The sequence below is a fragment of the Montipora foliosa genome, chromosome 9 (genome assembly GCF_036669935.1).
Source record: "Montipora foliosa isolate CH-2021 chromosome 9, ASM3666993v2, whole genome shotgun sequence".
Taxonomy (NCBI): Eukaryota; Metazoa; Cnidaria; class Anthozoa; order Scleractinia; family Acroporidae; genus Montipora; species Montipora foliosa.
This window is the reverse complement of record NC_090877.1, coordinates 4,804,626-4,832,125: the sequence shown is the minus strand read 5'-3', so window position 1 is coordinate 4,832,125 and position 27,500 is coordinate 4,804,626. Positions and strand designations below refer to the sequence as shown.

The 27,500-nt window shown below is 40.0% G+C and overlaps 4 protein-coding genes across 4 annotated transcripts in view; all 4 read left to right on the top strand.

The window, feature by feature from the left end:
• The window catches only part of LOC137970290 (mediator of RNA polymerase II transcription subunit 7-like), a 9,412-nt gene extending 5,339 nt beyond the window's left edge, over positions 1-4,073 (top strand). Inside the window, exons 3-7 of the mRNA XM_068816812.1 lie at positions 1,276-1,370; positions 1,882-1,959; positions 2,360-2,433; positions 2,955-3,048; positions 3,326-4,073. Coding sequence (XP_068672913.1) covers positions 1,276-1,370; positions 1,882-1,959; positions 2,360-2,433; positions 2,955-3,048; positions 3,326-3,412 — 428 coding nt within the window. The 3' untranslated portion in view covers positions 3,413-4,073. The remainder of the gene's footprint in view (positions 1-1,275; positions 1,371-1,881; positions 1,960-2,359; positions 2,434-2,954; positions 3,049-3,325) is intronic.
• Positions 4,074-5,907: 1,834 nt separating this feature from the next.
• On the top strand, positions 5,908-9,495 carry LOC137969723 (cytochrome c oxidase assembly protein ctaG-like). The gene is made up of 5 exons (XM_068816059.1): positions 5,908-6,483; positions 7,579-7,734; positions 8,126-8,251; positions 9,119-9,160; positions 9,277-9,495. The coding sequence occupies exons 1-5, from the start codon at positions 6,070-6,072 to the stop codon at positions 9,403-9,405; spliced, it is 867 nt and encodes a 288-aa protein (XP_068672160.1). The 5' UTR covers positions 5,908-6,069; the 3' UTR covers positions 9,406-9,495.
• A 6,516-nt stretch (positions 9,496-16,011) lies between these two features.
• On the top strand, positions 16,012-19,400 carry LOC137969795 (BTB/POZ domain-containing protein 2-like). Its single transcript, XM_068816159.1, has one exon. The coding sequence runs from the start codon at positions 16,063-16,065 to the stop codon at positions 17,401-17,403; it is 1,341 nt and encodes a 446-aa protein (XP_068672260.1). The 5' UTR covers positions 16,012-16,062; the 3' UTR covers positions 17,404-19,400.
• A 7,756-nt stretch (positions 19,401-27,156) lies between these two features.
• LOC137969818 (BTB/POZ domain-containing protein 2-like) overlaps positions 27,157-27,500 on the top strand; it is a 2,866-nt gene continuing 2,522 nt past the window's right edge. The window contains exon 1 of the mRNA XM_068816190.1: positions 27,157-27,500. This exon is cut by the window's right edge and continues 2,522 nt beyond it. Within this exon, the coding sequence (XP_068672291.1) occupies positions 27,212-27,500 (289 nt within the window). The 5' untranslated portion in view covers positions 27,157-27,211.

The window sequence follows — 27,500 nt, the reverse complement described above, 5'->3', positions numbered from 1 at the left end:
AGAAACCAGTATATAGGTATTTCAAATGTGTGCTAAGTTGCACCCCAAGGTCGTGCATAGAGTATACAGTATGTTGTGGTTCAAATGTATTCTTGGTTTAATGTCACTGTTCCTTGGTATCAACATAGTTAGCTTTTAACGCATAACGTAAGGCGCAATAGAACGAGACAACAGACGTATTGGCGTTTTTTGAGGGGAACACTGCCTTGCGACTGATTAGCCTATGCGACTTCCGGATTGCGTGATATAGAACAACCTCACTTATCTCCCCAGCACTATGAGCTGATTGGTAAACAGCACATGCTGGATCGGACAGGAGTATTGGTAGCGAGCATTGTACAAAGGCAAACGAGCCAACAAGCTTGGGGGAAGTCGCTGCACAGACTTTACCGCACCTCGCAGGAGTGACCCAATTTTAATGAAGGCAGGGCGATAAACCCAACTTATCTCCAAAGGGAGGGAGGGAGGGGAAAAAACTTTAACAAATGCCAACAGCTAGTTGGTTTACTATAGAAGACAAACTGCCAAGTGAACCTTGGACGGCTAACTGAGGCTTTTATAGCTAGACTCTGTCTATTAAAGAAGCCAGTTGTACAGCTTCTTCTATGAGCAGGTAGGTATTACATGTGCTCTTTAACAGTTATGAATGAGGCCTTAACAGATTTGGCCAATGCTAGTGTGCGTTATAAACTGATATCTAGGAACAAAGTCACTATGTCCTCATTTTATTTACAACAAAACCATTGATTTTATGACCTTGAACGACCGACTACAAAGAACACGAAGATAACTAACGCGACATGAATAGCCCCTTTTAGTATAGTTACGTTCCATTAACCGTATTTTACTGATGGGGCAGTAAAATCTCATTTAAAATGTTTCAAACCACTTCAATTTTCATATTTCTTTGTCTATTAATTATTCATTTTCATGATCTGAAACAAAGGCAAATCAAAATGCAACTGACTTTAAAAATTTTAACCCATTGACTCTTGGGGGTTTCCCGTTGACAAATAAAATCGTCTGGGATTAGACTGAGTAAAATACCAAGTATGGGGGGTTTAGTCCCGTCTTGGGGTGAAAGGGTTAATTAAACCAGGAAAAACTTTCAACCACAACATATGCAGTGGCTCCCTGCTATATGCTTTTGAGTTTGGTGCACTCCATGTTCCCAAGGAAAGCAGACTACATAGGTGACTGCATGAAAAGTAATTTAGCAATTTTATTTTTCCTTTCTCCTTCTAAAGCTAAGGTTTAATAATCCACCATTTTCAGATAGAATAAAAGAACTGAAGAAGTTAAACCATTCAATTGTCATCAACTTTCTGGAGTTGCTTGATATTCTCATCAAGTCTCCTTCATCACCCAAGGTAAGCAACAAGAACCAGAGCTCCAGTAAAAATGTTCAGAATATCTATTTAGGGTTAGGGTTAGACTTAGGGTAAGGGTTTCTAAGGGTAACCTAAAACATTAGCAATCTCATTTCATGGTGTCTTACTTTCAGTTACACCTCCTTGGTTTTTCCACTTCAATAATAAAAATTTAAGGTTCTTGTGGCTGGTAATTGAGTGGTTGGGGAAAGGAGACCCTAATTTACAGCACAACACTTGGTAACCAAGGGATACACTAAGTTTCAGGTTTCTTGTAGTTATTTGTTGATCCACGCTATGAAATCCATGACACATACTTTTTGAATCGTACCACTTTTTTTTCTTGTATCTTATCACTCTAAAGAAGGTTGGAGCACCCAACCATGTACATTTGTCGCATGGCCCAACGCTTACTTATCATTTGTGCCATCAAAACAAGCTGTGTGTTTCATATTGCAATATGATTTGTCATTTAACCATGTTGCTTTTTTTTCTTCTTGTTTCTTTTCAGAGGGAGAAAAAACTAGAAGATTTGAATTTGTTGTTTATTAATATTCATCACTTGATCAATGAACTAAGGCCACATCAGGTAAGCTCTTGGTTTGCAAGTGTCTGATCAAGAAGTTGCTGAAAGATGTGTTGCTGAGCATCTATAGATTATTTAATTGCCAATAATAAAATATTATTGTTGTAGATGTAGATGTCCACAGAGTACAAAATCCCTAGGGATTCCTTACTATCAGTTATCTCCTCCAATTGGAATAGCACAGGACACATTTTTGGGGATCAAAGAAACATGGAATGGAACTACTGAGAACCAAAGAACTTGCTAAAATTAAATTTTGGGAAACATCTTAAAGCTTCCCCAGTAATATTTGTGCAGAAACTTGATTTTTCAAGTTACTACCTCAAATAAAGTCTAAGGAAACATCATTAATTTCCACAGCATACACTTTACTCATTAAATCTGGTTATTTTTCATATTTCAGGCACGGGAGACACTGAGAGTTATGATGGAAAGGCAGAAACAACAGCGACTTGAAACTGCTGACAAACTGTACAAGTAAGTTCTTGGAGTTCTTGTGTGGTTTAAAACCCATTGACTTCAGAACATGACTGCAGCGTGGTTTAGTGGTTAGGGCGTTGGGTTTGCATGTGGCTGCTACGGGTTCAAATCCCGTTCTGACTTCTGGTTTGGATTTGTTTCCAGTTGTCCTGGATTCAACTCTACCACCCTTTGTAAATAGCCAACTGGCTGCCTCCTGCCAGTTGGGGTAATGTTTCTGTTAAGTTTGAATATTCTTGTTACTTTCACATTGTTAACGGGGAAGTGCCTGTAAACTAGCGTTATAGCTAAGTGCACTTCCACCATAAACAAAGCATTCTTTAGAACTGCACCCTTCCCCCCAGCCCCCCCCCCCCCCATTGACAAGTAGATTTTGTCTCACTCCTAGGAGTCAATTTTCTCTCCCCCGAAAAGTACCGTAGCTACTTTTTGGGGGAGAGAAACGACCGCTGGAAATACGTCTGCGTTTGCAGGCTAAGGAGTCAATGGGTTAATGAAAATTAATTGTCTTGGTACAGGCACTTGGACAGAGTTGTTGCAATTCTTCAGTCATGTTCATCATCCCTGCAGATGGCCACTAGACAACAAGATGGCTCATTTGAACAAATGGAGGTACATTATGCTGTGGTATTAGAATTCCAAACTTGATTTTTAAAAAAAATCTAAACAGGGAGAGACCTTTTCTCAAGATCTTATTCCTTCTTTATTAATAATGCCAGCAATAATAAATAACTCTAATTATCCTTTTTTGTTCAAATTTTTTTTAGTCACTTTTTAAAAAATGCTAAGTAGGTAGTACGGAGGTAGTAGTCTTTGGTCCCCATTCTATTCTCTGGGTAGTAATAGTATATTATGTTTGTAAAATTTATCGCATTTCTTTCCCCATCAGGTTGATGAATCTAAAAACCACAATGAAGATGATGAGTTCAGCAGAAAAGATGAAATAATGTGCAGTGCTTTGGAAGAGATTTCTTAGCAAATTTTTTGAGGCATAATTAGAACTTCTTGTGGTTGTGTTGACTCCAATGACACAGAAACAGCAGCACAGCTGCTAGTAGAAAATGGTTGGAAAAGAAGCCAAGGTATTGCCATGGTTTATAATACCCAACAGTTATTTTTGGAGAAGGTTTTTCTTTTTCTTTTGTTGAAAGAGAGAAATGATTATGAGTCTCTAGAAATTGCTAACCATGGATGTACAAATATTTTGAAACTTAGTTTGTTTCATCAGGCATAAAGTGTACAATGTATGACCACATTAATACCAGTATAAAAATACTGTGGGAATTTTTTGGAAGTTGAATTTGTGAAAGAAAAATGTGTAAATAGGTGTTGTGCTTAAACTCAGGGGGGCTATTTACCTAGGACATCTACCATGGCACTATTATGATATACGGTACCAAAACAATATCGTGTACTATTAGAGCTACATATTACACAAAGATAACTTGAATCTCCTGGAGGACAAAGCGCAGCTCAGTTGACAATAATTATGGAATACAGTGCTGTGTCACTGCACTACCACACGTACGTAATGCGTGCCTATTTTTTACTGTATGACGTTAGAAGACATGTGGCTACTAGTAAAATAATTAACCCAGAAAGATTGAAGAAAATAAAAGGGAATCAGAAACATTGGCTTCGAGGCTGACATGTTGATCATTTTCAAGTTCCCTTACAAGTTCTTTTTTACCACAAGGTTAAGCGTGCACTCTGAGTGTCTGACAGCTTTCTAAGACAAAAGTTCACTGAAGTTAGAGGTGCTTTCAATTGGGAAATCCGGATTTAGATCTTAAAATCTGATCTTCAGATTTCCAATCGAACACAAAATCTGGAAACGGATTTTGTTGCGGATTCACTAATTGGAAATCCATGTTGGGTAAGGATTTCAATGAACAAAACCCATCACGAAATCCGTTTTCGGATTTTGTGTTTGATTGGAAATCCAAAGATCCGAATTTTAAGATCTAAATTCGGATTTCCCAATCGAAAGCACCCTAAGCCCAGTCCGGCGGGGTTAGTATTTGGATGAGAGACCCCAAAATATACAACTTGCTCTCTGAAACGTAGGACCGAAAATTCTATTTTAACGCTCAAAAATGCGAACTAAGCAAGGTACAGATTTTGTTAGCCTGCTTTATGCAAAGCAAATGTTGATGCAAAAGTAAATAAATTTTGATACAGCTGTGCACAGGTTTTAGGAAGAGCAGAAGGAAGTTTAAGTAATGATCCGTGTAAGGTGGATAGCAATTTCCTTTGTTATGCGCCAACGGGGCTTTCCCCTAGGAATGTTATCATTTTTACACAGAGAATGCATAAACCTACAGGAAAGCCGATAACGCAATAAAATTCATTTACAGCCCACTTTGAAAGGGTGTTTTTTTGTGTTAAAAGATTTTGACCAATCACAAGAGTTGAAAACAAAAGCCAAGAAACGTTTACAATTTTACATGTTCCCCACATACGATTTCTGTGGAATTCATTTAAACTGAGACCTGATGAAAGATGGAAGATGGTTGGAAAGTAAGGATGAATATAATACTGCTTTTATGAAGTTTTGTTAACTTTTGCTGTTTAAGCCAATCAGAAGTAAGTACAGACAATAGAAAAGTTATCACCTTTTTGCATACCAATTGAATTCCAACATGTTCGTTGCCGTTGTTGCTATCGTTCTTATCTGGACCGTTCCTTAAAATATTTTGCCATCAGCAACGAAATTTTGCGACATGAACACAACTTAAATTTTGGGCCTAGAATATAAAAAGTTACCATCAGCGAAAAACATTTTGGGATATTTTTGCTACGTTCAATTTTCTATTGTACTTTTGGCTGCACAAGTAAATCGCAAAACCGAAAGTGACATCGAATTCAGCGGGTGCCGTGATCAAGTTACCTTGCATGTTTACTCACAGGATATATCTGTGTCAAAATGATGGCAAGACACTGGGTTTTTGTTTTTATCAGTTTGTTTTTTTTCTTTCAAGTGTTTTAAAAATTGACAAGAAATGTGCAAATTCAACACAAAAATCACTATTTACTCTCCTAGACGAAGTTATTTATCAACAGGTAATTCCATCATTTTGGATATAGCATCTGCTTTATTATTGATCAACGTCAGAAATTCTTGCCGATTCTGGGGCTCATTTTGTTGAAATTCAAGCACGTTTCCAACAGAGCCTGTTTATTTTCGTGATTTATGCACGCGCTGCGGGCCTATTGGCACCACGATCGGGGATTGCGCAGAATAGAAATAGAATAGAAACGCTTCCTATTTTCCCGATTCGTCCCCGACCATCGCACATTATCGAGGATGTCTACGATTTATGGTTTTCATTAGTGGGCAAAATCTGGGACGGTCGGGAAACTGCGAAAATCGATCGTCTGCGGTTTTCCCCCCTTCCTTGCAAGTGTGTAGCAGAGTCCCCTTTCTCCCCTCCCTGAAAAAGAATTGTATTTGCCCCAGTCTTCCTGTCCGGTGTTTTGAAGTAAATGGAGGACAGGGTCCATTTTCGTTGGTCGGTTGGATAAATGTCGAATTTTTATTGTATTTCATGTAGTTGTAGTTTCGGTTGTTTGTCTAAACCAAAAGTAAATATTTTTGAAGATTTACTTTGATAAGAGGAGAAAAAGCCGATCATGTCTTGGTCGCTTGCGCAAATAGCATCGCATAGGACTTCATCCTCCGGTTTGCGTCCATGGAGTTTACGATTATCGTTTTGGAAACCATCGTCTTTATCAAGCCTTTTGCGTAAGGAAACTTCTCTTAACGTCTGTTTTGGCTCACAGGGAAGGACTATCTGCTCTGGGTGCTTCAGAAAGTTTGATTTATCAAAGAGATTGTGCCGACAAGAGAGAAAAGCTAGCGCTCCGATAGTGCTACTATCGTCTGATGATGTAACACGGTGTTTTTATGGGAATCGTTCCGTTTACAGCAGCTCTTCAGCTTTTAATGAACGCAATAGAACGACAGCTATTTATGTCGTAGCTTTAGCGATAACAGTTATGGGATTTTCCTATCTTGCCGTTCCTCTTTATCGTCTCTTCTGCCAGGTGAGTAATAATTAGCAACATCTGTCACCAGTTTCCATATTCTCGATGCAATGGTAGGAAACAGCCAGTAGGGACGAAAGGAGTGCATTTTCATGACGGGTGGGGTGAGGGGATTACGTAATTTGAACCTAGAAGTGCATTCTTCACAGCGGTCTGAGAACATCCCCCAAAAAATGCCAAAAGGACTCTTGAAATAACTGTGGATCACCCCTGATGAGGAGGACATTAGACAGGAGTGTTGAAACTGTTAGGGTCTTTGAAGGATTAATTTTCCAGACCAGAGGGGCATTAAGTCCAATCATTCTGCAAATAGCTACTAAGCTTATCATCTTTCTTCAATTTCAATTTCAATGTGACTGAAGGTGTAAGCTTTGAAAATGACGCTTCTAACAACAAAGAATCTCTTCAGGGCTGGTTATCATGTTACCGCCTTCTGGTCGATGCATTAAGCTCACATACATGGTGATTAACATGGTCACTGATGATTATGATGATGTTGATGTTAATGATGCCTCTTGTGCTGCCCTTATGTTGAAACTACTACATGCTACTACTGGTGCAGTCAACTCTCTCATAAGGGGATACCACCAGGAATTGGAAAAAGCATCTGTTAGTATAGCTGTCTGCTTATAAGAATTATTCCCATAACGTGCCACTACAAATACATGATGGACTCTTGTTTATGTCAAATGAACAGACAGCTTGCTTCCCGGCAGACAAATGGAAATTTGACAAAACCATCCCCACTGTTCTGTTGCTCTGTCAAAGGTGATAGTTTTGTTTGAATTGCAAATTAAAGACAAATTTCATTGCCAAGAGTCATTATTATTATACGTGGGGTGTCCGCTTAAGAGAGAGCGTAAACAAAAGAAAAATTTAAATTTTTTTTGAGTGTCCATGTCCGTTTACGAGAGAGTGTCCGCTTACGGGAATGTGTAAATATGGAGTTTGACTGGAAGGTAAAATGGGGAATTGAAAAAAGCATCTGTACGTAGAGCTGTCCGCTTACGAGAGTGTCCATTAGCGGAGAGTTGACTGTATATGCTTCACTACATTCACAAACCTGTTAAATTAATTTGGTTGGCTTCTGTTTAGGCAACCGGCTTAGGTGGAACAGTAAAGAGAGAAGATGCAGGGGAGAAGATTGAGCAGATGCAAAGAAAGCCAGAAAGAGAGCTGTTGATCAGGTTTAACGCAGATAAGAGTGGTGCCATGCGATGGAATTTTAAGCCTCAACAGACAGCTGTCAAGGTTAATGTAGCAATAAGAATATAAGCCATGCTTTTTAAGTCAGTGTTAAGGGTTGACATCACCAGCCCAGTCACTGTTGCTGTTTTGCATTAAGCATGGCTAATAATGTTATGTATTATTTCTGGATTATTTTCTACTTTGATTGATATATTTGTATTAATCACTCACTGAAAAACTATTAACCTATTGACCCTTTGACGTCCAAACTGGCCTAAACCAGCCAGACTTAGTATTTTACTCTGTCTAACGCCAGACGATTTTACTCGTCCATGGGGAACCCCTGGGAGTCAATGAGTTAATTATTAATAAATTTACTTATAAATTATAAGTACCGGTTATGATTTACCAGTATGTTTAGAAATTTATTTAACTTGTGTACTTTTTCTTCAAGATTGTGCCTGGTGAGACAGCTTTGGCATTTTATACTGCTACAAATCCAACTGATCAAGCTATTACTGGAATTTCTACATATAATGTAATTCCTTTTGAGGCAGGACAGTATTTCAACAAAATACAAGTAAGACGGGAAATGATATGTTTTATGTCTCTGATATTTCTCGGGTTACAGTATAAAATACATTGCTAGCCCTGAGATGCTTGAGGTGCCTGAGATATAAGTTAAGCTTGTTGGCTCATCTGCCAAATAAAAAAGGGGGAAGCTTATTAGTGGCTGACTGGCTTGTCAGTCACTGAAGAGGAACCCAAAAAATACCTTCCTCATTCTTTTATGTCTTGTTTTGACTGATAAGTTGTTGAGCTGCAAAACCATTGAAATTTATGTAGTAATGATAGGCTTTTTATCTCATTCTTTTATTTAATATTCCCACTGCTGGGCTACCAAGCCACTTCTTTGTGACAATTTGGTTTTATCAAACGAGTTGATAAACGTGAAAGATTTGGAAAGCTTTCCAAATCTTTCACGGGGGTAATTCGACCTTTGTCAACTCATTTGATAAAGCCAAATTTTCATGTTTCACTTTCCTACCAACGCAGCACCACAGTTTCTTTAGAAACCAGAAATTTGTTTACTTTTTTATGACCACTTCAAATGTGGCCCTGTACAGTATATAAGATCTACCCTTTTACTGTCAGAATTCCGATACATTGCAACTGAATTTAAAACAAATTAGCCTTTTTTGCTCACTAAAACATTTAGGCTGGCATAATATTATTGATTTGTCTTTAACACATTGACCCCTGAGAGTGGCACTTTTAACAATAATTTAAATTCCTTTGATCAAAGTAAAGCACTAATGTAAGGGCATAAAAGGACACACCATCGGCTTCCTTTGGTACCAACATCTATGCTGTCAGGATCAAGTCATTCAGGAATCAAGACATTGCTCTGATTACTTAGGCTCATTATGTTTTCTTCTGTTTACAGTGTTTCTGCTTTGAAGAACAAAGACTCAACCCTCGTGAGCAGGTAAAATCAATTTTTGCCCTGGAATTGCCTTGTAATGGCTGAATTATGCCTTCAGGAAGCAGATTTAAACAATTTTTGTAACCAGTTTTTAATAGTGTTTATGATAATCTCATCAGGTTGATATGCCAGTATTTTTCTACATTGATCCTGAATTCACGGAAGATCCAGCCATGGCAAAAGTGGACACAATTACACTATCCTATACATTCTTTGAGGCCAAGGAAGCAGAAAAACTTGGGATATGAATGACTGGGATATTACAAAAAATAATGCTGTCTGTTAGAGGGCCTCCCTCTCTTGAGCCAAAGAATAAAATGGGCATAATGTAAAGAGCTGTTTTTGTTTTGTATTTTTGCCACAGACTTTATCAGGGTTCAAATTGGTATCTTCTGGTAGGCAAAGCATACAAGTAACTTACAATGTTGTATAGCCAAGAGATGACAAGTAATTTTTAAAAAAGGGTTAGTGATGAAACTGTCAAACAGCATGGTGAAGGTATAGTGCAAAGGATTCCATGTTCACTGACCATTTTTTTGGGGACTTAATTTCACTGGAACCTGCTGTGTTACAGTCTACCCTGTGAGCTGAAGATTTCCGGGGAGAAAATACAAACAAGAACATTAAGGAGACACCAAAACATTATTTTTCAGCAGTGACTGGGAACTCAATCATTTTCCTTTTTCCACCGTATCCATGGTCGTTTTTCGTGACTTTTAGATGCCTGAAGTTAGTGACCTTAGAACCAGAAATCAGCTAGTCTGAACTGGTGAAATTGACCAAGCGCAATGGCAGCCTGTAGGTTAAATTCGTCACCAACACTCAAGGTATTGACTGCTTTGAATGAAGGCATGTACTAAAGTCAAACCAGATCAACTCAGATTGCTCACTTCGGATTGATGTAAAAAAATAAGGCTTCGAGAAATCACCCTAACCCCTTGTTTTGTCCTCAACCCTGACAACCCTGACATGCCATGTTTGAAAAATAAAATGGAGAAATTCAACTAATATTATGACTGCCATATGGCAACCCAGTAAATAGATTGCAGGTCCTTTCAGTGCTGGTGAGCGCAAGCCACAGGCTCTCTCAAGTCATGAATTTTCTTAATAAAAGTCATCGCTGTTCAAAGAGGCAGGTACAAAAGTCGGACTGGAGCAAACTCGTATCGCTCACCTCGGATCGAACAAAAAACAGTTTTGTAAGAGAAAGCTATGCGACGTTTGCCCCGATTTTACCAAGGTTAGCTTTAAGATTTTGGAGTGGACCCCTAGCCTATGGAGAGGCCAAATGGAGTACCCCTAAAAATAGTTTAGAGGTATAAGAAGGATGAGTTCAAACCTTTTATGGCCCACAGTTGCAGGTCTCGTACTGGTAGGCCGCCATTAAAAAAAAAAGAGATAAGCCGCGCACTGGCCACTACCCAGAATGGTAAACATGCTTTCTTGAAGAAGAGGCACTGAAGAGAGGCGGGTTTTAAAAGGGATTGAAATTTTTGCTTCATTAATCGAACAGCCTTTACTTGGAAGTTCAACTTCGAAAAGTATTTTAGGGGTACTATTTTAGGGGTACTCCATTTTGGTACAGTAAAAAGCCACATATGAGAACCGACAAGCTTACGACAGGCTTACAACTCGTTTACGATTGTCGTGAACGCCAGAGAAAATGTCTTAGCATTTTAAAACATGTTTTAAGACGCTGCGACAATCGTAAGTCATGTCGTAGGCCTGTCGTAACTTTGTAGCATGCGCCAAAATCGCACTGTGTAAATCGGCCCTAAGTAAGACACGGACTCGGGAACTTAAGCACAAGTGTGTTTTTTTTCCGGACTTTAAGTTTAACTTATCTTGCGGCCACCTCTTTTGCATTTTTACGCCAATTCTGTCTTTGGAAGAGAGGACGACACCACAGGGTATCATATACCATTTCTTAACTTGTAGACAGCCGTTCTATTTTGGACCATTCTGCAGCCGAGTAAGTTCTTATGTTTAACGCTCTGTCACGATACGATTTTTGTCCTATGATTTAAGAACCTACAGGCTGAATTTTGACATTTAAATATCCAAAAATAGAAGAACTTGTTCAGCCCGGCAAAAAAAAAAAACGTTCTTCTACACAAAAATCACTCCAATTTTGATGGTCAAAATTCTGGTTTTTAATTGTGAGAACCTTCTGACAAAAAGTTATTGTGTATGTTATTGTTTAGCAAGCAAGGTAAGCATTCTTGTTGTTGCAAATACAAGTGCTAAAACCATTGTGTATTTAGTAGTTCAATATTTCTGCCAATTGTTACATTAGGGGCGCTTTTCTTTTGTCAGGACTAACTGGCCAGACCCGTCAGTTTGCAAAAAAATGCAACAATTTGAAGGAACACTTGCAAGACAATCCTTCGCATTCTTCTGGAGGAGTAGATATCATCCTCAAAACGTGTTAATTTGAAGGGATGGTAGAGTTAGTCCTTCCAAATGCTTGGTCTGGCCGGTCGGTTCTGTCAAATGGAAAGCGTCCTAGGACAACCTCTGAAAAATAAGAACCTAATAAGAACCTAATCAGCCTGAATTGTGAAAAACTACCCAAAAAATATAAGAACCTGTTCAGCCTGACCTCAAAAATTCTAGGTTCTTATGTGGGCTTTTACTGTACTCCATACATAGGGGTACTCCATGGGGCGGTCGTCAGGCCTCTGAGCCACCTGGCCCTCGGTTAACACGGCCGGGTTGCTTAGCTGCCTAGTGATCAGTAGGCACGCGGCATTCCCATTTTCAGTTTAATTAATTAATTAATAGTGTGAAAAAGACCACAGAAGTACAATGGCTGGCGTTGAAGAAAACTGGCAAAAAAAAAGCTCGTCTATCAGCCAGAACAAGGAGTTACTCAGCGATGTAAAGTTTATTGTTGCCGTGTCGAATGACGAAAGTCAAATCGAAAGTAATGTGACACTGAAGGTGATTCCAGCTCACAATAAGCAGCCCTGTGTTCTATGCCATGTTCAACGGTCAAATGGCGGACACTAGGGACTCTATTGAACTGCCAGACTGTGAGTACGAGAGTGTACTGGAGTTTTTACGTTTTTTGTACAGCGATGAAGTACAGTACCGCTCAAAAGTGAGTTACCACTCTCGTGCGCGACGCGAATCGCGTCGCGTGCTACAGAATTCATGTCGCGCGCGATGGTAAGAAATCTGTAAGTGCAGTTGCTTGACGCTCGCGCGCGATTTTAATTGACTTTTTGTTTCAAATTTTAACCGTGGTAGGTGTTTGTGAAAGGCCAATTTTCGAAGAAAATTATGCCTATAATAAATTTCAGTATCTTCGTACGTAAAAATGTGGCAATCGATTCGAAGTCAATTCCACGCATTTATTAACTTTTATACACAGAATATCGCTGGTACAACTACGCATTGTTTTCGTTACGAATTTTACCCACCAAATGGTCGATGTTTCAACGAAATCATCGCTTGTTCGTATGTGAAGAATTTATTTTTCATCGCAATTTCCTCTTGTAAACCAGATGCATGTTTAGTGTCACTTAAAACGTCGTCTCCAATATACCTGCCCGAGGCAGGTAGGCCATACTTGCCAGTCGGTCCCAACGCGAGCGTTGAAATCGCCTAGCAGATATATGCCCTCGGAACTTGGGATTTCGGATAGTGTTTCCTGCAGAGCCGCGTAGAATTGATCCTTGGCTTCTGGGGTGGAGGTCAGAGTCGGGGCTTCGCTGCTGCTGCTGCTGCTGCTCTGTTGACTTGCCCTTCTTATACCCCCAATTCCTGTTGTCGAGCAACTTTTGCCTGACCGCGTGTTAACTTACTTGGAATGGTGAGCATGTAAAGTGGTCTGTATCATGTTCTCTCTTTTTAGCTTCCTTTTTTAATGTTGCATTAACTCTACCTTTTGTCCACCGAACTGGTGGCTTACAAGCCTTAGCACTATGTTCAAATATTCTCTGGAGGGATGGAACTATTGATTGACCAGCCAATGTTAAAAGAGGTGCTGACATTTTTCCAGTTTAATAGCACTTGTTGATCTTATCTTCATGCAATTTTCTTTCGCCTCATTATTATATTTGTCGGCGTTTGCGTGTCAGTGCTCTCATTATGAACTTGCAATGGCTGGATTTCGTCAGCAACCTTGTAAAAACTAGATGCTTCTGTGAAGCATACACTGGCTTGCCTGTGGTACGTGCTACAGAAAATCAGAAGGCACTGAATTGTGTGGTATTGAAATACAGCATTCCAGTCTCTGAAGAATAACAAATAAAAGAGAAGCGAGAAACATTGGCTTCTGGGGTGACATGTTGATAATTTTCAAGTTCCCTCACAACTTCTTTTCACCACAAGTGTGCCCTATGAGCATCCGAAAATTTTGTAATACTAAACTTCACTGAAGTCAAGCCCTGTTTCGCGGGGTTAGTGTTGGGATGGGAGACCAAAACAATAAACCCCTCATGGAAAACAGAAACATCTGACCGAAAATACTATTAACGCTAACAAATGCGAACTCAGCAAGGTACAGATTCTGTTAGCTTGCTTTATGCAAAACAAATATTGATGAAAAAGCAAATAAATATTGATACACAGTTTTCAGAAAGAGCAGAAGGAAGTTTCTCGGACGGTCGATCGAGAATAAAATATTTACGACATGAAAACAACATTAATTTTGAACCGTGAATATAGAATATAAAACGTTACGATCAGCGACAAACATTTTGGGAGATTTTTGCTACGTTCAAGTAAATTGCAAAATCGAAAGTGACAAGGCCGGAATTCAGCGGGCGTCGTGATTAAGTTACCGCGGCATGTTTACTCGCCAAACAGTGAAGCATCTGTGTCAAATGATGGCAAGATACCGGGTTTTTGTAAGTTTCTTTTTCTGTCAAGTGTTATAAAGTTTGACAATGAAATGAGCGAAGTCAAAACAAAGATCACAATCGCCCAACTCTTGTTTATGCAAAGTCAAAATTTACTCTCCAAGACGCGTACGACGTTATTTATCACCAGGTAATTCCATTATTTTGGAAATAGCAGCTACTTTATTATTCATCTGCGTCACAAGTTTTCACTGATTTTTGGCCTCAATTTGTTGAAACTCAAGCACGCTTCCTACAGGCCTGTGAACCCTTCCTGCTTACAGAGCAATACTAAAAAACTTCTCCCACATCACATTTGAACCTTAAGCTCGAAAATTCAATACACAACATGATATTATAATTCACAAAGGCAGAAAATACCACAGAATCCTTTTCCAGCGAAAATTTTATTGAAACAAACAACATATTTGCTCTTAGAGGCGAAAACCTTTTCCTATTTCATTGCGTGCGTGAAGACAAGAAACTCAATTGTGTCAAATTACCATGTACTTCAGGTAAATACTGCTCACTTTGATTTCGTCTCGACGGGCGATAGATTGTTGTCGAAGTCCAGTACTCGTCGCTTTTGAGATTCATGCCTAGTTTATCCAACTGACTTTCCATTATTGAGCTCCATAAGGGTATATTTTGTTTAAGGATCCACTAAAACGCCATTCGCGTTGCATGACTTTCGACGCCATTGCAGGCTAAGTTGATGATTCTACTGTGTCCACCAGAGAAATCTACGCAGTTCCACTACCCTCTCGATCCTAAGAAAATACGCGCAAAAGGCTCTATACACAAAGGCAACACTTACCAGGGGAGTGACAGGCAAGACTTTTACCGACACGGGGAAAAAAAAAAAAAAAAAAAAGAAAACAAACAAACTAAACACAGACCTCGACTGGGTTTGCCCATAGGCAACCCAGTAAAAAAATGTTTAAGCAGATTTGCTTTTTCAGTGTCATCCGTCGAATCGCTTTAAAAAAGTCTCTGCTTACGAGCCAGAAAGCCCATCAGGCCGGCACTTATCTTCGGTTTCATTAGCATGAAGCGGCTAGGAGTATTTCTACTCCCCCCTGGATGGGATGCTAGTCCATCGCAGGGTTATCCCCAGCATTTCGCCGGTACCCATTTATACATTTGGGTGTGGAGAGAGGCACCGTGAGAGTAAAGTGTCTTGCCCAAGAATACTACACTATGTCCTCAGCCAGGACCCGAACCCGGACCACTCGATCCGGAGTCCAGCACTCTAAATATGAGGCCACCGCGCCCCGTCGAATCGCTTTAATTAGCGAAATTGTTAATTTTTATTTGGTTTTCCTGATTCCTTTTTCAGCAATTTGCATGCAACTTCGAGTTTCAAGGACGAGGCAAGCATGTGCACCAACACCAATGCATGCGCATGGACTTGTTGTCAATGCTAACAAAAAGCATAATGATCAAAATGCTACTGATGATTAATAGTGTCAAGTCTTATCCGTACAATGTAAAAATCAATTCAATCGACGAAATTATTTTCTCTGAGGTTTGATCCGGATGTAATGCTCACTCATGGTGCTTTTTTATGGTGTTGGTGATGGAGATGTTTATGTTAATTTTAACCGCAATAACTCTAATGGTGTTTTCCTGTCAAAATATGCTTAACTACATTCATAAACTTGTTAAAAGAACTTGTTGGAGTTTTGTTTAAGTGGCTAGGTGGAACAGCAAAGTGACCACATGAAGAGGAAAAGATTGAACAGATTAAAAGAAAGCCAGAAAGAGAACTGTTGATCAGGTTTAACGCAGATAAGAGCGGTGCCATGCAATGGAACTTACTGTTTAGCCAAAAAGCGCATTTCTTGGGAGAGCAAGATAATTTAAAAAAAGCCTGCGAATGCAACCTCCGGCCTCCGATGGTACCCTTTTGATGCCAAACATTGCCCTTAGATGAGAGCCCTAATTATTTGCATATTTTCGTGACCCTTGGGTGTCACAGTGGCCTAGCTCCCAGGGCCTTCCCATTTCCAGTCTGTTTTCCAAATACTTGGTGTAAAAGGACACCTGCAAAGCACAATGGCTACTAGCGTTGAAGAAAACTGGCAAACAAAAAGCTCATCTATCAGCCAAAGAACGAAATTTGTTTTCAACAAGGAGTTACTGAGCGATGTAAAGTTCATTGTTCCCGTGTCGAATGACGGAAGTGAAATCGAAAGCAAGGTGATTCCAGCTCACAAATTTGTGCTTGCAATAAGCAGCCCTGTGTTCTACGCTATGTTCTATGGTCAAATGGCAAGCGCTAGAAGCTCTATTGAACTGCCTGACTGTGAGTACGAGAGTGTACTGGAGTTTTTACGTTTCTTGTACAGCGATGAAGTACAGCTAACCGGAAGTAATGTAATACGTGTGCTGTACTTGGCGAAGAAATACTTAGTGCCTTCACTTGCGGAAAAGTGTAACAAATTTCTTCGAGATAACCTGGGGGCATCCAACGTTTTCTCCATTCTCCCACACGCCGAGAAGTTTGAAGATAAAGAGTTGGAAAATCGATGCTGGGAATTGATCGAGTTTAAGGCAGCCGAAGCTGTGACGTCAGATTATTTTGTTACGGTCGAGAGATCCCTACTGAAGTCTGTTGTAAAGAGGGACAGGTTGAATATCAAGGAAGCAGAATTGTTCAAGGCTGTTGATCGCTGGGCTAAGCGGAAATGTAACGAGCAAGGGTTAGCTACGGATGGTCAGGCAAAGAGAAGAATCATTGGAGACGAAATCCTAAAAGAAATAAGATTTCCCTTGATGTCAGAAAAGGAGTTTGCTTCTTTTGTAATTGACTCCAACATATTGAACGTTCAGGAAATTTGTGACATGGTGAAGCACTACAATCAAGTACTGACATCTCCTTTGCCATTTGCACAGTCTCCAAGGCTTGGCGTTGTTACAACTCGATGTCGGCGATTTACACACTTCAAACAGCCTGGAACAAATGCGGGTTGGTGGTCTTATGTTAGAGGCCCAGATTCTCTGTGCCTTAGTGTAGACAAGGCTATCAATCTTTTGGGAGTACAGCACTTTGGCTGTGAGGGTGGTGAGTATACAGTTGCCACAGAAATTACTGATGTGACACGTGGTTCATCTCAGGTGAAAAGATCTGGAACATATTCCTGTAAAAAAGACATGGATCATGCCTATTATGGATTTGATGTTTTGTTCAACTCTCCCGTGATTTTAGAGCCAGGGAACACATACAAAATTATTTCAAACATCAAGGGGCCACAATCATGGTACGGTCAACAAGGGAAAGTAGTTTTTGAGACTGCAGGAGTGGGATTTACGATTTGCACTTCAGATAAGCCTAATAATGGGACCAGTGAGACAACAGGCCAGTTTCCAAGCTTCCTTTTCCATTATTCTGGTTAACCATACCTCTGATTAATAACCTAGAACTGATCACTGTCATTACCGATATACAGAACTTTTTTGACACTCCCCTCATGGGGTTTTCAGTGACAATATGCTAATTACGATACCAAAGGCAAGTAGTGTGTAGACATAAATAACATTGAGTAAAGACAAAAATAGTTAATCGTTTATGGTTAAAATTTCTTAATGGGGACATAGTTTTTGAGTGAATCCAGCTGTTGTTAACCCTTTCAGCCCCGTGGGGTTCCCCATTGACGAGTAAAATCGTCTGGCGTTAGACAGAGTAAAATCTATAAGTGGCACTATTGGGAGTTGAAGGGTTAATCAACAGTGATCTAAGGTGAGATTAGCCTGTGTAGCTGGCGCTAGTATTGCCGGGAGAGGCATAAGCCGCCGGGAGAATGCGGTGGGGCGCTGTGAACTACCTAGCCTACGATTACAGCCGCCTCTCGTTGCTAACTGCCGCCTGGGCTGGCAGTCAGTTAGTGACGAGAAGCAGCTGTATTCGCGGGACATTACTAAACAACGAAACGGCGAAAAGAAGCACCAAAACACTATGTATGACCCCACCATACATTGAAGGCCTAAAAAGTTGTTGCCCATAATCTCAGTCTTAATCTGAATCCTAATCTTAATCTCAATGAATTAGGAGCAATAATATTTTATGCCTAATTAGGCCTACAACGATATATAATCTCAAATCCAACTTTTGTCGGTTAGTATTAAATGTATTGTGGGGTCATACATGGTGTTTTAGTGTTTCGTTTCGCTGTTTCGTGGTTTAGTAATGCCCGTATTCGCAGGCTATGAAATGCATATTTCAGAACGCCCCTCCTCATTTGCCGCTTGTTAATTTTTCCTTTCGCCAACAATACTTAGGCTAAGGTGAGATTTAAAAGATTGTAAATTTTAAATTAGTTTTTAAATTTTAAATTAGCTCTTAACACTTTTAACATTTTAAATTAGCTTTTAACACTCGTGGTGTTCCTATTTTAATTTATATTTGTATTGGAATGTTCTTTTAGTGTCCACAATTAGCTTATATTTAGCTAAATACTCTGACACTTAAATAAAGTTCATTCATTCATTCAACACAGACTCAAGTTTTGGCTAAGATAATTCCAGGTGTCCAGTGTTTAAATAACAATGAAATGTTTAATGCCCAGCAGCAGTTCTATACAAGCGAATTTTCAAAAGCTGGGAATTCGAACTCCCAGTAGTAAGAATATATCCTGACTGGGATACAATTCCGCAGTTGTTGCCCACTCCGGATGTTTCGCTACGATTGTTGAAAGAAAAGTCTAAATATATAACAAAGGACTTAATGTATAGTCCCTCGAATCCTGATGTTTCCCGAGACGAAGTCGAGGGGAACATAAGGACTCTCGGGAAAAAAAACTAACTGTTTCCCTCGGAACCATGCTTTAAGTGTAAATTGTTTTTTGACACCATCAGGTAACGAGTATTGTCTAAACGTAGTTCAGACGCAAAGGATTTCACTACATTTGCTAAGTGATTTGAACATTTTGTTGTCCACTTGTACTTCAGTCCAAGAGGTCGTTGCAAGCTTGTCCTGTTTATAATGTTGTCACCAAGGCAAAGGACGTGGATGGGTCCAGTAAATGGTATTCACTGCCTTGCTCTAATCTGGGGGCGGTACCAGAAAATTCCTCTCCCACAATATCTTGAGTTTTGGAAGAAAATTAGTTATTGAATTTGTAAATGCGCCCATCGATTCTGCAACACAGAAAATTGATGTTTCTTCTTATACAAATCAGATTTCGCAGAGACGACTACCTTTGAAAGGTCGTTTGCAACAGGCGGAAGGACTGAGTGATCCTTGCGCCCGCACGCCATGCGACATAAGCGGATTGTATGAATCGCTTCTGTTGACCCTGAGTCTTCTTTTTGTAAGATAATGCCTTAAACAAAGCTATGTCTCCTTTGTTTTCCGAGTTTAGGACAATCGGTGTAACAATGTTTTATCCGGACAGTGTAACATGCTTTGGTAAAGTCAACAAATGGTATTCACACCAATAACAATTTCCACTTTTCAGTCTGTTTATCTTACAGAATGAATTAAAATTCAGGTTAATTTAATTTCAACCTAGGTCCAATTTGTTAAATCTAGGTTATTATGAACTCTCTAAAAAAAGGGTTTTACCTGTTTTTTGGGGGGCTTGGATTTTTAGGGGGGGGGATAAAAAAGAAAACACCCTTCTCCACCCTTTCCTTGCCTTCCGTTCTTCTTCCTCTTACCGTCTCTCCCTTTCCTTCCCCCTTACTGTCCTTACTTACTACCTCGAGCTTCCACAACATTTCCAAGCCTTCACGACAACCACCAAATTATCAGCTCATCCACACAGTTAAAAGGCACTCTGACTCTCCAGTGCAACAAAAGCAAAAATTGTATGCAAGAGGTGGGCTCTTGATTCTGAAGGACAAATCGTCAAATATTGTACGAAGTTTATTTACGACGCTTTGCAAAATACACCAGGAAAAAGGCATCATTTCTAGTCATGATAACAAACCGATTTTCGCCGCAAACTCAGCGTTCGCACTGTGAAAAAAAGATGTTGGCACGGGCAAACAGAACAACAAAAGATAATCTTTGCAGTTTAATCAAAGAACAGAACTCGTCTCCGGTTCGGAAAATTACAAAAAACCTTATTGGGCCTGGGTTTACAAAATAATTAAAAATTAGAAAACCTACAAGATTTACATACATTTCAATCATAACTACTGGAAAATTTATACTAAGAATTTAATTTTAAAAGTTTAACATTTAACAATTAATTTTAAACGATGTTCCGTTTGCCATTAGGACAGTATTAGGGAAAAAGCTTCGCCTAAAACGCTCGGTTTTGCGTTTAAAAGACGTCCAAGCGGTACAGTTTCTAAGGGAATAGTCATGGGCAATAGACCTTATCGAGGTTAGATGTTTTGACAAGGGTCCGTCTTTGGTAATTTTATCAAAAGCCCTCATACAGAGTTCATTGCGCCTATCTTCAAGTCTAGCGATTTTAGCAAGTTGTAAGGCTTTCTGGTATGAGGATCGAGGGTATATTATCCTTAAAGCTCGCATTGGGACCCGCTCTATTTCGCTAGACACATAGGCGGGAAGGGCGTTATGCAAACCACGCAACAATACTCTAGGACGGAAAGGAACATACAGACCGTCTCCCCTTACCTGTTACCACCATCATCAACAAATCGTTCCAAGAACAACAATTACCTAACATATGGAAATGCGCTTATGTTATGCCACTCCCCAAGAAACAACCAACCTCGTTCCCAGGGTCTCTCTTCTCTGTCTCAACAACAATGGAGGCAGAGAAGAGAGACCCTGGGAACGAGGTTGAGAAACAACCTGTAGAAGACCTTAAGAAAGATCTGCGCCCCATCTCACTAATACCTTGCATGTCCAAAGTTGCCGAGGAAATTATCGTGTGTGACTTTGTTAAACCAGCTGCTTTGAAAGTTCATGATACTAACCAGTATGGAGCAGTACCTAAATCTTCTACAACTACTGCCTTACTGAGTATGATACACAATTGGGCCACAAGCACTGATGGAAATGGAGCTACTGTCAGGGCAATTCTTTTTGACTATCAAAAAGCCTTTGACCTTATAGATCACAGTCTTCTCGTCAGCAAACTCTGCAATTTGGAAACCCCAAAAGTGTCATTAATTGGATCATTAACTTTCTTAGCAACCGCTTGCAAAGAACAAAGCTGCCCGAAAACTGCTACTCTGAGTGGGGCTCTGTTCCATTGGGAGTTCCCCAAGGAACAAAATTAGGGCCGTGGTTATTTGTTATTATGATCAATGATCTTCTTCTCGGCGGTGACAGTGTATGGAAGTTTGTGGACGAGACAACAATATCAGAAGTCATCTTAAAAGGCGAAACAAGTAGTGCGTGCTAATTTATCGCGGATCAAGTAGAAGATTGGTCTCACTCAAATAGATTATTTCAAGTGATCTATCCTGGAACCACCACATTGAAGAGGTCATTAAAAAAGCTTCAAAGAGACTGTACTTTTTAATCCAGCTAAAAAGAGCCAAAGTACCTTGTAACGAACTGAGCCTCTTTTATACCATTTGTATACGATCTGTGGTTGATTACGCCGTTCCTGTATTTCGTGACTCTTTTCCCAAGTACCTTAAAATTGAATTGGAACGTATTCAGACAGACATCCTCGAACACCTAAATCTACCAGTTTTCTAATCAGTACGTTGTGACCAATAAGGTCAAAGGCTTTCGAAAAATCCAATAAGCAAAGACGGAGGTGTTTATTAGGTGAATCTGGATAGGACAACCAGGTGTGCATCATGCTGAGGAGGCAAAGCGCGGTAAATGTACCTTTTAAGCAGCCAAACTGGTTAGGGTCAATCCTATTCCTGATATCGTCAATCATCCACTTGACCACAAAGTCCTCTAAAACCTTACACAGACAGGGCGTTAGGGATATAGGTCTAAAATCACCTTCATTTGTAGGAGACTGGATCTTTGGGATTGGTGTGATGTTTGAATCTTTCCAAATAGCAGGAACAATTCCAGAAACAATGGATGCGTTAAAAATTGTGGTGACAGGCTCCGCTAATTCATAGGCGAATTCTTCAGAATACGACATGGCACATTTCCAGGTCCCTGGGCTGTGAAAGGCTGAACTGCTAAGAGCTTCCTGCAAACTTCATGAGGTTGGATAGTTGGAACACAAGTCTCGGTCGGCAAGAAAGCTGGTATTGTAGTGGCATCCAAAGGTGGAATGTCCTCATTCAGGACTTTAGCATCACATTCCAGCGAGTAAGACGATGCTTTCTCGGACCTGCCGGTCAGTCTGTTAACAGTACCCCACCACCTGCGGCAGTCGTCTTTCCTCAAATGCTGGACTTTGTTTTTATAGTATGCTTTCTTCCTTTCTGCAATTTCTTGTTGTACGTTATGCCTTAGTGATCTCTACAGGGGCAGGTCTAGACTGTTAAGGGCTTTCTGTCGGTCTGTAATTAACAATTTTAATGGCTGGTGTTATCCAAGGCTTATCAATATGGTAAATCACAGTTATTGAAAGCTAACCGCTCAAACTGAATGGGTCCTAAGACTTGTACTGTTTGTCAGCACTATTTGAAATGGGTGCTTAGCCTTAAATACTGCTTATCAGCGCTATTTGTAGGCAGCGAGCAGTCTGCCTTTTGCATTTATCATACACCAGCGAGGGAAGGAGAAAAAGAAGAAGTTCGAACTTCAGGATTATGTGGCGCTGAAAAGAAATAAAATGGAAAAGGAAACGCCCCTTCATCGAAATGTGATGCTTTTACTTGGTTTTTGATTATTACGAATTCATAGTAAGCAGAAGATAGAGAAAATAACTAAGCAAACTAAAAATCAACAGTACATCATGTATGTTTCAGTTCTTTTATTCCTTAGAAGATAATTCAATATTGTTGCCCCCTGCCCTCCTAAGGAGATTCATCAATGAACAATGTCCTTCTAAAAAGCTCTGAGAAAGAGAAGTAGAATCGGTTATCATGCACAGTATGCCTAACCCCGCCCTTAGTGCTAACCATTTAAAATCAGTGCCTAGACTTAACAACCGTTGGGGTTTTATAAAATACTCATGAAAAAAGATTTAAGCTACACTATTAAGTTCATCCACTCACCTCTAGGACCAATTTCCTTACCAATATATTATACGTACTTGCTGATAATTGATGGTTTTTTTTGTTGATGTTTCCTACTATCAAATTTCAACCTAGTTTAAAATAAAATGACCTAGGTTGAAATTAAAGTTAACCTGAATTTAAATTTAACTGTAACATGTATATCAAGCTGCTCTGTTGACTTGCCCTTCTTATACCCCCACTTCCTGTTGTCGAGTAACTTTTGCCTGACCGCGTGTTAACTTACTTGGAATGGTATGGTGACGTTTCGAGGAGATGCGTTTATACTCATATGCACTGTCTCGCGAGTGAAAAGTAAGCGCTTTCATGGCAAGGTGAACTCCAGTTTCTTTTTGATTTCCAACCGTCTCACGCACGCGCAGTTATTCAACCGGAACTAGAGTTTTCTGGTTCTGGTTTTGGATTATTCTAGAGCCTCCAGCGCCCATTCCGCTGGACAAGGGTAACGGATGCTCTGGGAACGAGATTTGGACGAGGCAAGCATGTGCACCAACACCAATGCATGCGCATGGACTTGTTGTTGTCAATGCTAACAAAAAGCACAATGATCAAAATGCTACTGATGATTAATAGTGTCAAGTGGCGTCCGTACGATGTAAAAATCTATTCAATCGGCTGAATTATTTTCTACGAAATTGATCCGGATGTATAGCTCACATATAATGATTTTGATGGTGTTGGTGATGGAGATGTTTATGTTAATGTTTGCTAAACCGTAATAACTCGAATGGTGCTCTCCTGTCAAAATATGCTTAACTACATTCATGAACTTGTTGGAGTTCTGTTCTGATTAGGTTGATGGCTTAGGTGGAATGGCAAACTGACCAGATCATGAGATGTAGTGGAAAAGATTGAACAGATGGAAAGAGAGCCCGAAAGAGTACTCGGTTAATCAGGCTTAACGGTGGTAGATAAGAGTGGTGACATGCCATGGAACTTGCTGTTTATCGAGAAAATTCATTTCTTCGGAAAAAGCAAGATAATTACTGGGTTGCCGTATGGCAATCCCAGTCGGAAAATGGGTAGATTTCTCCGTTTTATTTATTTTATTTTTTTCCGTGTCGGTAAAAGTCTTGCCTGTCATTCTGCTGCTAAGTGGTGTCTTTGTGCATAGAGCCCTGCTGCGCGTATTTTCTTAGGATCGAGAGGGTAGTGGGAAATGCGTAGATTTCTCTGGTGGACACATTATAACGATTAACTTAACCGGCAATGGCGTCGAAAGTCATGTAGCGCGAATGAAGCTCAATAATGGCAAATCAATTGGATACTGAACAAGACAGGCGACAACATCGACAACAATCTGTCGCTCGTCGAGCCGTCTTTTACCAAGTGTGCTGTTATGTAGAACACTGAAGATTCGCAGGGTAGCGATAATAGTGAATTCAAAGACTAGACCAGGTAGATTGAATGGAATTTCAAGCGTTAAAATCGCTGAAAAGGTAAGATTATTGTCGAAGCGATGCCGCAATTGCGTGTCTTTACCACATGTTCCTTTGATCTCACATTATTGTGTTTTCAGTCAAAATATTTGCTTGTTTTCGCTTTCGCTCGAACATATTTACCTTTATTACATATCCAGTGAATAGTTTTATCCTCTGGGATCAATTTTCCGTCGAAAAATCGGTTATTTGGGCGGTCAGTGTAAAACGCAGACTGCAGACTGCAGACCGGGGGTAAAATGCAGACTGAGGGTAAAATAAATATTAATAATAAAAAAACGAGTCATAAGGATAAAATAAAGATTGTTTGAAAGACAATCCTGTTTTACATCTGTCAACAACTCACATTATCATGACTGCAGGTCGCTGCACCTTTTGGGGATGCGATTGTACGCGTAGAAATCATCTGTGCTTTGTTTTTGCGCTTCCAGATGCATTGCAATGTTCCAAATTATTTGTCACACCGGTACATCGAGGGAAATCGATCGAAAAACCAACAATTATTACTTCGAATACCTGAATAATCTCGGTTGTCTTTTTTCGCTGCAACGAAATGCACAAAGAATTTCATTTATTCCGAGCAATTAGGACGCGGGGATTTCATTGGTTAAGCTATGCGTGATAACCCCTAGGGAGAGGTTATAATTGGAAATTACATCTTCCAGATGAAAAACAAACGAACTTGTGAACTAAAGGATAAACATAACGTACACGAAAGCGAATGAAAGGATCCTAATAAGAAATTTTTACACCTCAGTCATACTGGCATAAGCCGACTGAATTGAAACGTTAAATGGTTGCAAAATCCACGTTATCTCTGTCTTTGTTAATTGGTATTGTAGCCATGCGTGTCAAAATAAATTGAGTTATTGGGTAATTACTCGATTACTTTGTTCAGTGCAGCAAAATGGACAGTTGAATTACGGGGTCGTGACTTCTTTGCCTAAAAGCAACTCACTTAACGAAACTATCCTTTTTCCAACAACAACAAGGATTCAAACAGCTTCAATTCTTACAGAGTTCGATGAAAATCCGGATTTAAAACATGCGGTGGGGCAACCAAAGCGATGGGAGCTGTGTTGGGGTTTCAGTGTGAAAGTACAAACGGCTACTAACACTCTTATAACTCTTTTTTCATTATTATTTTATTAACCCGCAGTCTGCAGTCTGCATTTTACCCTCAGTCTGCATTTTATCCCTGGTCTGCAGTCTGCGTTTTACACTGACCGGTTATTTGGGCTTATTTGGGTGGTTTTTGGCAACAGAGGTTAATTATTCGTAATGCGATCGCTTCCTTTGCCGTTAGCAATGGGTCGCAAATTTGACACTTTTATCGCATTATCACATTACGCATTGAATCCACGTTATCTATTATTCCTAAAAATCTAAAAATATTCGTGCCTCATCAGTTTCGGTCGAATTTATGTCCAAGAAAGCACATAAATTGCAGAAAATTTTAGTTTTGCATCCAAAAATTCGTAATCAACGCTAAAATGACCAAATTTTGCCTGGAAAACATATTTACTGTTATTTTTCTTAAAATTTTTCGTTCAATTTCGCTTTTATAAAATGTTTCAGTTGTCTGTAAATAAGTCATATGCTGTTGGAAAGCTTATTTTCTTAGCTTTAAGTATGGGTTATTGACCAAGCGTGAGGTCAAGATGACTGGATATTGGCCAAGTTCTTTTTTTGCGTGTTTATGGACCGAGACGAAGTCGAGGTCCATAAACACGCAAAAAAAGAACGGAGGATAAAGGATAAAGGATAAAGTAATAAAGGATTTATTATATGACTTAAAACACCAAAAAATGATCTTTGATCTTGCGGGACCAAGCGAGAAATCCCGAGCGGGCAGTATCGCTCCATCTTGCCCGCTCGGGTAGCCAATCAGAGCGCGCGATTTGGTTCATCTTGCCCGCTCACGGAGCTAGTCATATAATAAAATGATGTATTTTTTCCCCCTAACTTTTAATATTTTTTGAGAAGAAAAACGTTTTTTGGCGATGGCTGATTTACCGCGGTTTTCTCGCAGTTGAGAAAGTAGGAAAAAGAGTTAGGCCGGTAGCCAAGTTTTTAACCTCAAAAAAGGATCTGTTTCGTCGTACGAACGTGTGAGGACCTGTGAGCCAAAGGGCCTCTGCTGGTATGACTTCTGGGTGACCCCTTAATAACTTCTTACTAACCGAGCGCGAGGGCCGCACTGCCAGGAAAATATTGGCCAGAGGTCGTGGCAGTACGGACCGAGCGCAGCGAGGTACGTACAAAAACGACCCAGGGCCAGTATTCCCCAGTACGGCTCGAGCTGGCTCGGTTAGTAAGTAGTTTATTATATGGTTTTTTAATTACCTTTTGCTTTGTTTTTGCAAGCCCGTAATCGGCCCGAGGGCCAGTCACAATTAGCCAATCAGAGCGCGCGTTATATCGGCTACAAACCCCAACTTGAAAAAAATTAACTGGAACGCTGCACGTACCACAGGCAACCCAGTGTACCCTCACGGAGGGTCCAGTTTTAAAAAATCCGCGAATACAAGGGCGTTTCGTACCTTTCCTTCTCGCTGAGCCACCTGGCCTTTAGATGAGGGCGCCGGAAGGCTAAGTCGACTAGCTTCAAGCTATCAGTTCCCAGCCCCTACCCATTTCCAGTGTGTTTCCAAAATACTGTACTCAGGGTAAAGAGGAAATACATGCAAAGTGCAATGGCTAGCGTTGAAGAAAACTGGCAGACAAAATGCTCATCTATCAGCCAAAGAACGAAATTGGTTTTCAACAAGGAGATACTCAGCGATGTGAAGTTCATTGTTCCCGTGTCGAGTGACAAAAGTGAAATCGAAAGTAAGGTGATTCCAGCTCACAAATTTGTGCTTGCAATAAGTAGCCCTGTGTTCTATGCCATGTTTTACGGTCCAATGGCGGACTCTAGGGACTCTATTGAACTGCCTGACTGTGAGTACGAGAGTGTACTGGAGTTTTTTC